The following is a 13,119-nucleotide window of genomic DNA, read 5'->3' on the forward strand; positions in this document are numbered from 1 at the left end:
CAAAGAGACAAAGAGGAAACTGGGACATCAAGTTCTCCCAGAGATCTCCTATGTACTGCTAAAAAGTCAAACTAAATGGTGTTTTCAAAGTTTGTAAATTAGCCTTCTCCTTGTGAAGCCAGTGGTAAAATTCCCAGCAGTTGTCAGGCCAGGTCACTGTTCTGTAGGCCACTGAAAATCCTACCTTTTTTTTTTTTTTAATATTATTTTTTTGTGTCCATATAGTCATACGGGTGTCCTCTGAACTTTAAACATCCAAGTTGTTTCCTGCTTCCCTAAGCTTGTGTCATCACCATGCCAGCACACAGGTGGCCTTCACTTCAGTGCAGCCACAGAATTCCCCAGCTGAGAAAGGGCTGGTGTGTATTCGAGCTGTTACCTCCATGTAGTCTGGTTTTGCTCTCTGTACTGAATCTCCTGTCCGAAAAATACAGATAATGGCACTTCCCAGTCTACATGGATAATGTGGATTCCTCAAGCTTTCTGGGGATAAAAGCCAAAAAGTAGTGTAACAGGTGATGTCTTGCTGCATATTTTATCTACTGGCATAGAACCATTACTCCATTATTCATAAAATGGAGACATAGACAAGAAAAACAGATTAAAAGCAAAGAAAAAAGCATTATTAATAATAATGAAAAATGACCTGATTAAAAAATAATAATAAATCCCAGTAAATACACAAACTAATACATTAAATACCATTTTCTATATGATTAATGAGATTCCCTCAACTTAGAATCATAGAATCCTCAAGGCTGGAAAAGACCTCCAAAATCATCCAGTCCAACCACCCACTCTACAACCCCTAACCATTAAACCATTTTATGAAGCACTATGTCTAGCCCTTTTTTGAACATCTCCAGTTATGGTGCCTCCACCACCTCCCTGGGCAGGCTGTTCCAATGCCTCACCACTCTCTCTGTGAAGAAATTTTTTCTAATATCCAAACAACCTCCCCTGGCACAGCTTAACCCCATTTCCTCTTGTCCTATCACTGGTCTTGCCTTCCTTACTGTTTGCTTAAAGCCATCTACATTTCTTTTGGGTCTGCCTGTACTTACCCATAACACGAGATGGGACTACTTGGTGCATGTACTCTAGTAGTTCATAGACAATCAAGCTGAAAACTGCTAGAGCATTAACTATCTGAAGAGGAACCGCAGATGTAAATCAGTAGATGATACACAAGGGGAATCATACCAGCAAACACATGCATAAACAAACATAACTGGAATCAGTAGACAAGTTTGAAAAAAAAGGGAGAGGTTTTTCTAAATTTGCTCATTAGAGATGGAAGTATTTCCTTACAAACCTTAATCAAATTGGATAAAATGTAAAATAGTGCATTTGTCTCTTTGTGATGGATCATTGTCAACGCTGTGCTGTCAGATACATCTGTGTGAAGTTGCTGAAGGACCATCAGGATCACTTATACATCAGTTTTCCTTCTTCTGACAGCATTGGGTTGGTGCTGTCTTTAGGCTTTCTGTTGCTTGGAAAACAAACTGAAGACACTATGAGAATTTTGCTGCCTGGGAACAAATTTTAGTTGTTAACACAGCTGTACTGCAGCTGTCCATCTCTGCATAGGGTTTCCCTAGATCAGCCATCACCATATTAGTCAAACACTGAATAAGATAAATTAGGTCAGCATGGGAATAACCAATCTTTGGAGTTGGTAATATGCTTTAGGCTTCCTATCTTGCTGCAAGTGTTGCTTATTGACCTTACTGCACCTAAGTATTTACCATACACTGGTCTGGGCAGCACAGCAATCATGAAAGACAGCAGTTGTTGTTGTTGCCTGAAAGTGTGAGAAAGCTGGTACAAAGGCCTAAACCTTCCCAAACTTCCAAGGCAGCAGCATCTCTTGAAATCTGTCCTCTTACCTCCAAATACCTCAGGTTCCCCTCCACAAATGAACATTTTACTTCAGTTTACTTCTACTTCAAATCTACAAGGTTTATAGGCAAAAAGTTTTGCTATGATAATGGTTTGCACTACAGGCGGTATCTTACTGGTCATATGAAAAAGCAAATCCTGCTGCTTGCTGTCCTTTGAGACCATGACTTTTCCAACACTGGTGTAATGTTTCTTCTGGAGTGCCATTTACTGATTTTTTTAAAAGTGTACATGACATCATTTGGCTTGTAGCTTGCAATGAGATAAGGCAGACATATAAGTGATACTTTTTTTCAAAGTCACAGCTCCCAAAGTATTATTTATGCTAAGCTTTGAGATGTACTTTTTCCTTAGGGAATCAAGCTGTTATATATTTTCTTGTTAATCTACTTGGTTTTCAGACTTCACTGACAGCTGGAATTAAATATTAGAGATTTTCTTTGTTGTTATAGAGCTGAATTATTATAGAGATAATTATTATTGAATATTTCAGCATACATCCTGTACTTAATCCATTTAACACACACTAAAAGGAGCTCAGATTGCAGTACCAAGAACAAGTCTGTAATTGTTTGAAAGATGAAGAAAGTTCAAGATAAAGAGAATTCAATAAACAAAGGCAAACCTAGATGTAAAAAGATACAAACTTCTTTTTTTGCTTTATATCACCAAAATAAATACTTTGAATATACAAAACACGTAGTTAAATATTAGTGTTTCCAGTGTGTAAAGATAGTGGAGAACATAAACCCAAAAGCTCCTGAAACCTTTGCATCTGCTTATGCCCTCAGGTTGATTTCCCTCTTGCTTTGTGCTTAAGCCCTGTTTCTCTTCTTTACCACCCAGGACCACTTCCAGAGATGTGTGTGCTGACCCAGAGGAAGCATTTGCCAAGGCTGGCTTCATTGATGCTAGCAAGCAATGCCAGCTCACAGGTTTTAAAAAAGGAAGACTCCCCTCTCCACATCAAAACAGAGCCAAGAGTGTGTGGGAGCTGCTGATCCTGTCAGGAGCTGAACCCTGTCTCTGGCAGGGATGTTGCCATCACACATCTAGCCATGACAAGTTTTACTTAAAATTTAGCAGGCCCCACCATACACATGTGCAACAGGTCTCTGCATCAGAATTAATCTTACTGTAAACAGAGATCAGTTTTTACAGACCATGCCATCTCAAACTTTGTGTGTGCGTGTATACAGATACGTATGTATTAATACAGAGGTTCATTTACAGACTGCAGGATGCAAACTTTTTTCTGGCAAGGTGTAAATCTGGACTGTATGAAGAAACCCTGTGACAAGGGTCTATAAACTCAGTCTCTAAAAGTGGATAATCTTGAGTCAGTGCTGCAACTCCTTTCTTTATTGTCCTTTCCTGCCCTTGCTTATGTCTTAGACGAATGTTCACAATCCCATTCTCTGACAAGTTCTTCTCAAGAAAGAGGGGAAGCTTATGACTGTCTAGCCTTATGACTCATGCCTGCCATGCCTTGCCCAGGTCAGAAAGAAATATAGCAGCTGATCTAGAGTGCATTGACTTCAATGGACCTTGACCCAGGGACATAAACCACATGTTTCTATGTGCCAATTAAAATATTAACTTGTTAAGGCAGGCTCTAACTCAGTGAAAGGGCTTTACACTGACAAAGTTTTTCTTCCTCTGTAAGAAAGACATTAAAAAATGGAAGAACCAGACTTCTTTTATTCCAAATGTTTGTGGATAAGAAATATAGTGATGAGCTTCCATGTAACACATTATCAAAGTAAAATTAAGTGTTGTGGTTTTTCCCTAGCTTGTTAGCAACAAGCCATCGAAATGCAAAAAAAAATATATATAAAAAAAAATAGAGCTAGGTGCAGGAAATCACATGATCAAATAATCAGAGCTCACATTAAAATATCCTCATTAAGATAATGTACTTAAATGAGCTACATTGCAGCATTCTAGTGCATCACTACATTTTAATGTAGCTACTTCTGCATACATTTTAGTTCACGACTGCCAAAAAGGAAAATGACCTATAAGAAATGGCCATTGTTCTCCTGTTGCCTCTTCCTTTCTGTCTAATTTTCTTAATTCTGCCAGTTCACTCTCTCATTTTTGGTACCTCATGTCCTCATCCCTTTGTTTCCTCTGACTTCTAATGTCGCTTCCAGCAGAGACAGATAAATACTCCACTTTTTTTAGCAATTGGACATTTTTGTTGAGAGCCTGGGACTTCTTTATACCTCAAGGTTCTTGCTCTGCATTGACTGACAAAAGGCACACACACGTTTTCAGGAGTCTATAGTCATGCCATTCAAAATATTAATTCAAACTTGAGACAAGAAGCCCATGGCCCTGGAATTTATTTTGTGCTAATAGTATGTTTTAATCTAAGGACTAGCTTCTCGGCTGGGAGCTTGAATCAGTCAAGGAAATGCATGACCCACCCACTATCTTTGTGCTCACTTACTTTGTATTCAAATCAAAAAAGAAATAAAATTTAAAATTTTGACAACTTTGTTTATTGTGCGTTTTTTCCTCAAAACTGAATTGTGCAAACACTTATGTGGCATTTTGGATGTGGACAGTACACATTTCATTTCAGAATAAGACAGCAATGCAAAGCACACCAAACAGTAAGATTGTTCAGGCTTGGAAATGCTAGTAACTTTACTTATGTGTTAACATTGTAAAATGAAAGATGCACCTTTACCCAACACTTTTGAGCTGCAAATGTATTTTCAGAGATATACCCATAGTCTACTTCAATTCAGTAGAATGATGGTAGAGAAAACCCCTGAGAAGTCTGCTCCTGCCTCCCTTTGCCATATCCCAAATGTTGCTGTAAGAATAAGAAAAACAAAGCCCCATGAGTCCAGGTTGCACAACACTTAATCAGATCTAGCCACCACTGCAACAGCAGCCATGGTTAGAGCTGAGACTGCATCCTTAGCTTATCTTCCAATGGTAACAATATCTATGGTAAGTATATAGATAGGTTTCGTGTTGTATGTTACAAATACCCAAGCACAAAAAAAAAAGCTGGATGTTTCTACGAGAATTTGGTTTTGAAAGCAAGACCCCTCCTTCCTGTTAGGAAGGAACCCTGAGAAAACACTGAACAGCCACAGTCTTCCCTCGGCCAAAAAAAGCTGTTAAGAAATACTGCCTCAAAATCAAAAATCAAAATTGGAAATTGTGCTAAATGAGCAAAGGAGTGGTCGAAGAAAAAGCAGCTGATGCAGGAACATCCTTCACTCCCTTGACTCTCACATACTCACACACATAATGCAGGCTGCTCTCTCTTGCAAGAGCTGTGAACTCCTGACTATAAATATGAAGCAAAGTTCCACATGGTAATCCTGTATGCTCTCTGTGCTAACAGACTGCACACTTTCACAAAGGTGTAATTTACCCCTCTTTGTACCCCGATCAGCAAGTCTACCCATCAAACAATTACTCTTTTTACTTAGTGGATTTAAAACCCTTGGCATAACTTCAATGTGATTTTGGTATGATTGCATATGCAAGAAAGCAAAACCCAGCAAATTGGGCCAAATTCTGAACTCTGTGTCCTTGAAACCACTGGGCGTCTTGTTTAAGGAAGGAGTTGAGAATTTGGCCCTGATGAAAACAAGCTTTAGTAGTGACATGGACTGGCCTCAGCATCACTACTCAAACCAATGATCTCCCATACAGGTTCTATTCCACTCCAGGCCACAGTTCCAGCACCACTCAAATCTGCACTGAGGGCGAGGACACTTCATGTGCATGCAGCCACCTGCAAAACAGCAACAGAATGACCATGCTACTCAGCAAACACTTAGAGATGTTAATCAACAATTAGCGTTTTTAAAATCAACTTTCTTAGGCATTCATTTACTAACCAAGTAGAATATCTAATAAAATAAATTAACAAACTTGGGCTTTCCAGAACTTGCTACTGCCCCTCTTAATGAGTGGAATGTACTGGTCTCACTTGAGGGACTGCAGGACAAGGAGCTGCAGTCCTGTATGAAATTGGAAGAGACTCTGCTGGGGATAGGGAAATGTGATGACATCCTGTGGCCTCTTAAAGCCATAATGGAGGTACTGCTCAAGGATACTCTACCCTACTCCAGCTGTGAGCCAAAAGCCGAAAAAAAATAAATTATTTTCTTGAATTTGGATTCAACAACTGACAGATTTGCAAAGAGAATAAATCAGGAGACACACACTTTGGTGGCTGGCTGCTGATTATATCAAAATGACGTTAGTAATTTAAGTTGATTTGATCATCTTAGTATCTGAAGCAGCCCAGAGATCACATCAATGTTTCCTGTATGTTTGGTTTCTTCCTTGCTCAGACTGTGAGAACAGCTTTAGTCTCTGCTCACAACCTTGATCAAATCTTTATTTTGTAATATATAAAACATTAACATTGCCAGAGGTCATTACAGAAGCACACTTCAAATGGAAATTATGTTGCTTACCACACAAAGGGATCTCTTGTATAATTCAAACTGAAAGAAAAGCATGCAGTATGAAGAAATGCTGAAATATCATCTTGGTTTGACTCCAGATGCTGATATGAGGTACAGGGAATGCATGTTCCTTACTGTAGGATGTGCTTGCTACCCTTACACCATCTTTTTTGTAAATGCCACTCCAGAATGATTCTCAGAAGGCAAAACCAGCAGAAGACATAAGAACTGGTTTGTTAAAGCAAGCCTGTCTGCTTCATCTGACTGAGAAAGAAAACTAGCTGTGATGGCATGTTTATACCTTTGTGGAAGAGATGCAATTTGCCAGATATTTTTACCTTGTTTAAATTCAAGTGTACCAATGGCAGCCTCCATGTTACACTTTACCTAAGGTTTTGAAACAATCCTCTCTTATGAGTCATATTAAGTGATCACTGGGTAAAACACACCTCTTGGGTGGAGACAGTGTGCTCCTTCCAAATCAGGACTGTTGGCAGACTCTGGAGCACAGTCATCAGCACCTTGACACCAGCTACACTTATGCAGAAGTGAAGTGCTCCTTGCGGTTTATAAATGCCAGCTTAGAAGCTGGCATGGGCAGTACCCGTGACCAGAGAAGAAAGCTAACACTGCACTTTTTAAGCTTCACACCTGAATTTGAAGAATTGCAGAATCACTGAGGTGGGAAGGAAACCTTAGAGATAATTCAGTCCAAACTTCACTGCTCAAAGCAGGGTCAATGAAAGTTGAGTGCTCAGAGTTGTATCCAGTTGGGTTTTGAATGTATAATAGAATGGAGACTCTGGGCAACCCGTTCCAGGCTTCAAATACCCACACAGTAAAAAGCATTTTCTTAAGTTTAAATGGAATTTCCTGTGTTTCAATTTGTGCCCATTGCCTTCTGTCCTTTCAACTGGGCACCACTGAGAAGAGTTTGGCTCTGTCTTCTTTGCTCTCCCATCAGGTATTTATTTATTTATCTAGTCCATTTATCATCTTTGTAGCCCTTCATTGGAATTGCTCTGGTCCTTGTCTCTCTTGTACAGGGAAGCCCAGAACAGGACCCACCCCTCCACATGTGTCTCATCAATACTGAGCAAAGGGGAAGGATGACCACTCCCAATCTGCTGATGATGCTCTTCCTAACTCAGGCCAGGATGCTGCTACCCACCTTTGCTGTGAGGGTACATTGCTGGCTTGTGTCCAACTTGCAGTCCACCAGGACACTCTAGTCCTTTGGCCCCCAAATTGTACCAGTGCATTTCCTTTTGTTAAACTTCATGAGGTTTCTCTCAAACCATTTCCATCCTGCTGAGATCCCTCTGAATGGCAGCACAATCAGCCAATGCCAGCATGTTGAAATGTTTCTAGCCTGCTGCTGTGGCTTCAGCATTTTGCACTATGAGGCACTGTTCTGACATCCATGATTCTGTGGTAAGCAAGGAAAGGTTTTTTCCTGCTTATTATGTATTTTCAGTAAGTACTTTCTTTCAAGGATACAAAGAATAATGCCCTTTATTTCCTTTATGAAACACTGGGGATTTTTAAAAGCAACTTCCCTAAACAGTAGTGGGACTTGTGTAAATTATATCATGGTGCCAAATAGGGATATCCTGTTTGTGACAAGAGGCAACTGCCTGTAATTTAACAGTAAAGATTTTGTAGCAGTCTAAGAAAAAGTAAAGGCTCTAGCACTGCTTCCAGCCTTTCCAGAAGTGGTGTTTTTTTAAAATTATTTTATTTGGCTATGAACAGTCACAATTATTATATATGTATTTCTAATCCAGTTCAAACTTCTTGTTTCCAGCCTATTTTATAAGTCTATAAATAATTTTTTGACGCACCCCTCTTACCTCTCTGTGCTGCCCACCTTGCTTTCTACACTTTGCCAAATATTGTCTCACCTTCCCACTCTTGAATTCATGGTTTCTTTCCTTCTGCTTCTTGTGCTTTAAGAAGTCTCCCACTTTCCATCTGCCACCTGCCTTCGTTTCTTTCACCAAACCCCAGATTTCAGAATTTTGTCCTATTTCTTCCTCAGTAATATTTCTGTGGTATGACTGCTTGAGGTACTCTCTCCTTGAAGTTGCCATGTCTTACTTGGTGTTTTCAGTGTCTCATTTGAGTAAGTGATGCCACAAAACTGAGAAGCATCCTCTACAATTAATGTTAGTATAATATTTAGGCAATAGTTTTTATTTGTTTTGATTAATTAATATAAATACAATTAAATCTCGAAACAGCATGAGATGATTTGCTGTTCCTGTTCCCCATTTTAACCACCTCACTGCCAGCAGATTATTTTTCTCCCTACATGGTAAGCATTGATTAATGCAACTAATTTGTCAGAACTCAGGTTTCTTCCTCTGACTTGCTCTTCTACCATGGGCATGAGCTGAGATTAATCTCATTTAGATTCAGCTATAGACTGTGCAGAAATCTACAGCAGGACTAATTCTTCACACCTCACTTCTGGGTGTGATTCTTGTGGCCTACATGAGACACATGTTCTGTTTCATTGTGAGATGAGTTTTGCTCTACAAATGTCTATTTTTGCCAGTGACAATGGAAAATCTACACAACTAGCTGGACATCCAGTCATATGAATGTTACATCCAGTGTCTCTCTGAGTCATTTTTGCTGTCTACAGAATAGCTGGGCACTTTGTTAGGCTTAATTAGTGGCTTTAGAACTAAGTGATTTACACTTAGCGATTTCAGATAATTTAGCTGACGTGGCAGATTCAAGTTCTGTGTGCTCTCCCTCTCTTGGAATAATAGTGTGCATATGTGCACATGCGTTTTCATATATTTATATAATTAATTTATTGTTAAAAGACAGTTAAGCATGAGAAATATAATACATTTACCATTTTTTTCTACTGGAATATTGCAGCTGGGGCATGGCTTGGTTGTCTTCTTGATTGTTTCTTTAGATGCCTCTTCCCATCGAGCTCGCATGGCTGCATGTTCATCAACTACATATCCCTGGAAAGAGAGAGAAAAATCACCTGTGGGCACAATCCTGAAAGACTGTGCTGGAACACAGTGTCTACACTGAAATGGTAACTATTTACCTGTGAGAAACAAACAGGAATAACTACAAGGCCAGGTAGGTTGAACTTCATGAGAGACACAGAGTTTCTGCTTCAAAATACAAACCTTTTTTTTCTCCCAGTGTCCACAAGACTTGTATTAGGTTAGATGACAGAGTAAAGAAAAAAGGTGAGGAGAAGCAGGAGTCTGATGAACTTGGCTGAGACATGACATGTTAGTTAGACACTGTAAGTTTGATTCTGCTTCAAGGACTACAGCCCTTCTTGCAAAAAAAAGCAAAAACACCAAGGCAAAGCAACACTTGATCATGCAGAATGGTGGGGTCCCTGCAAGGAAACTGTTTTTCATAGTAAGGCATATTCATTTGTTTTGGAGGTAAAGATTCCATCCAAACATAAATATATATAAATTTAAGAGACCCTACAAGGCACAAAGAAGAAACACAAAAATTTTGGAGAAAAATTAAAAAATGAACCAAAACAGTGAACAATGAAAGCCAGTTGCTCCCCAGACAGAATGACACAGATTCAAAAAGTAATCATTAGTGTTTTAAAAGGAACTCCTGTGTTTGTCCTATTTACGTCTGGGATGAAATTACATAATCTACACAAATGTCCCACTTGGCAATTCCCTACCTAAAATGATAGTACAAGGACAAAAGAGATAGTAGTGCCTTGGGTCTTTTCTATTACAAAAAGCTGGCAAATATGGCACCATAAACAATGAATGTAGGTTCCAGCCTCGAAGTTCTGCTTTCTCTATTCATAATGTGGGTTTTTTCAAGTATGTGGGAAAATGATGAACTTAAACTAAATTATATAATATGTAAAAATTCCTATAACTCCTTTGCGTATAGCTTCTAAATCCTTGTAGGCTGATAAGTGGATAGACTTCTAATATTTATTTGCATGGATAATTAAAAAAACCATTTATTTCTAATAAGGCAGAAAAAGGAAAGCAGCCCAGCTTTTAAACATGCAACGCAACCATGCAACTCTTCTTGATTTTTGCTCAGCTACTACTGATAAAACCTGTGAGTTGTTGCGGTGTCAGTGAGTAAGACCTAGATATTATTTCTTCACTGAAGTCACCTGACTTGAAATGGAATACAAAGAGCAGCATCTGCAGAAACTTGTTTCCAGCTCATATGGTGGCCATTGTAACATGCATCTTTAAAAAAAAGAAACACAGTATATATTTTTTTAAATCGAAAAACTTCAAAACTGTGCTTATGGTATTGTTTTATTTTACTACCCGCACCAGTCTCCTTTAAACCCTTTTGTTGCTCATCACTTAATATTCTCTGATCTGCCAGTGTTTTTGATCTAGAAGTGACAAAAGTGAAGTCTTCTCCACTGCATCCTAGATTTTGGCTCTCTGCCTTTGGAGAGAGAATTCAGCCCTGAACCCTGCTGGATTATTCAGCAGTTCGACTAAAGGATGACCTCTATACAATGGCACATTAGTAAGTTCTGGGAAATAAAAACAGCTGCTCAGGCTAATAGCAAAGAACATAATCTAGCATTGATCTTGCAACACCTTGCTCTTTAAGGAAGGATCACCTTACAAAAAATCTGAGGTAACTCAGAGATGCCTGAACAGAAGGAAGGGAGAGTGGGGAATGATTGAACTGGGCCTCAGTTTGCCAAGTAATAGAAAGAAGATTATATGATTAATTTCAACTGGTTGTGATGGGAATTAACTTCTTAACATCGTTAAAGCTAATTCAAATGGAAGTCACTATAGCTTTGACAAAACATTGCTATTATTTTCAGAATAATAGCCCCATGAGAAGACCAGATGTATTTTTCATTTTTGTAGGTAACCAATAAGAGCTTCTAAGTGGCCCTATTTTCATCAAATAATCCAAATTCAAACTGTGTGGTTCCATACTTGGAAACATCCTTTTCCCCCATCTTCATGGCTTTGTTGTTCCCTAATAGCAAATGACACTGAGACAAAATTTTGCATGCCAAATTGCTAATTTAATTTGTATAAAGATATTTGATCTTAGTTCTGAAAACAAATAAAAACTTGGGAGAGCTTAGGAATAACCAGAATAAACAACTTCAAACCCCATATATGCAATTCACCAATGAAGAACAAATTGCTGAAAACAGCAGACTGTATTATTATATTAATATTTTCCATTGCAAAAGCTCTAGCATAAAATAGATGCAGCAGCATGATATTTTCAGCCCATTAGAGCTGAAACATCTTTCTTTGTGATGACAGCAACTAGCTCAAATCAAAGTGATATATCCAGGGTATCACGTCTTATACAAGATGAATGAAACTTTTGCCAAATAAAATCAGCAAGCTCTGGTTTGGTGACACTGCACATCAGGCTTCTCACTCTGCATGTTAGGGCCATTCATATCACCAGGAATTAAATTCTGGTAGCTGATGAATATTGAATTTACACTGCTCTAAAGCAGAAAATCTCAGCTAATACAAGTTACTATTGTACAACTGTTTTCCACGAGTGGAATAAAGAACATATCCTCTCCTGTAAGTGGCAACACAGCTGCAAATGACTGTCACCTTAACTTGCAACAAAAGCAGCATGTCACATTTTTTATTTTATTGCTGCCCAAAATAGAAAAGCTAAAATCTCTCTTTATAGTTCCCATCTATTGCTCATTAGACAGAAAGATAAGACCTATTCTCAGATTTCCTCTGGTGCATTTTTATTTATAACACAGAGGTTAATTTTAAAGGACATTTCCTGATTATAGTTATTTTTCTTGCTCCTTTACTTAGGCATCTGTGGGTTGAAATGTCCCGTGGTTGACATTGTAAGTAACCCAGCTACTAAACCCCTGAGCCTCAGTTTCTTTTCCAATTGTTTAAGATACTTCAGAAATCAAGCAAGGTGTGCCATTTTTTGTACAGTCATATTTTATTTAACTTTTCAAATTTATCTGATAGGAAAAAAATAATTCAATGGTCTAATAATAGATGTTCCACATTTCATACTGTGACTCAGGACTCATTGAAAGATATTATGTATGATGAACCTCCTCAATAGCTTTTCCTTTCACTAAAATGCAGTGGAATAATTCATGGTTTTGTGGCTAGCATTTGCTATTTAGCATTTTGATCAATTTTCTCCCTCTTTCAAGTAGAGAAAGAAGTTTCCCTAGAAATGCTGTGTTTCACATTTTAACTCTTGCCTGTAGTACACCATTTCAAATATATCACCTTTTGTTTTCCACTGTTCTCAAAGCAATGAGAAAAGTTTGTTGAAATAGTGAAGGAACAATTCTGAAAATGATATTTGCAATATTTAGAGCATAAACATAAAACACTGATAACCAAGAACTGACTCAGAAAGTCTTATAGCTGTGGAGGCCAATGTGATATATATATATTTTTTCACTAAGAACTCACCCTTCACTGAAGGTTCAAGCAAAAAGAAGCTTGCTGCATCCTTTACACTGTAAGTCAGGAGACATATGCAGTTCCTTAATTTTGGCATTATTTTGTCTTTCTGTTAAAACTGAATATGCACATTATATAGTTTTTCAATGCCACAACAATATTTTAAGAAGTCCATCACACCAAGCCTGATTTTCATGAAGCATTAGCTCAATACTTCATATCTTAGATTACAATGATTTCTGAAAGCACTTTTTTTTTTTTTTTTTTTTTTTTTTTTTTTTTTTTTTTTTTTTTTTTTTGGGATTACACTTTTAAAAATAATAGGT

At 38.1% G+C, this 13,119-nt stretch overlaps 1 protein-coding gene across 1 annotated transcript in view; it reads right to left on the minus strand.

Annotated features, from left to right (window-relative positions):
• Positions 1–5,561: 5,561 nt before the first annotated feature.
• Positions 5,562–13,119, minus strand: part of PARK2 (parkin RBR E3 ubiquitin protein ligase) — a 555,014-nt gene continuing 547,456 nt past the window's right edge. The window contains exons 11-12 of the mRNA XM_010000025.1: positions 9,223–9,340; positions 5,562–5,671 (exon numbers count right to left, since the gene is read on the minus strand). Coding sequence (XP_009998327.1) covers positions 5,562–5,671; positions 9,223–9,340 — 228 coding nt within the window. The remainder of the gene's footprint in view (positions 5,672–9,222; positions 9,341–13,119) is intronic.

This window comes from Chaetura pelagica, unplaced genomic scaffold (genome assembly GCF_000747805.2).
Source record: "Chaetura pelagica isolate M959 unplaced genomic scaffold, ChaPel_1.0 scaffold135, whole genome shotgun sequence".
Lineage (NCBI taxonomy): Eukaryota > Metazoa > Chordata > Aves > Apodiformes > Apodidae > Chaetura > Chaetura pelagica.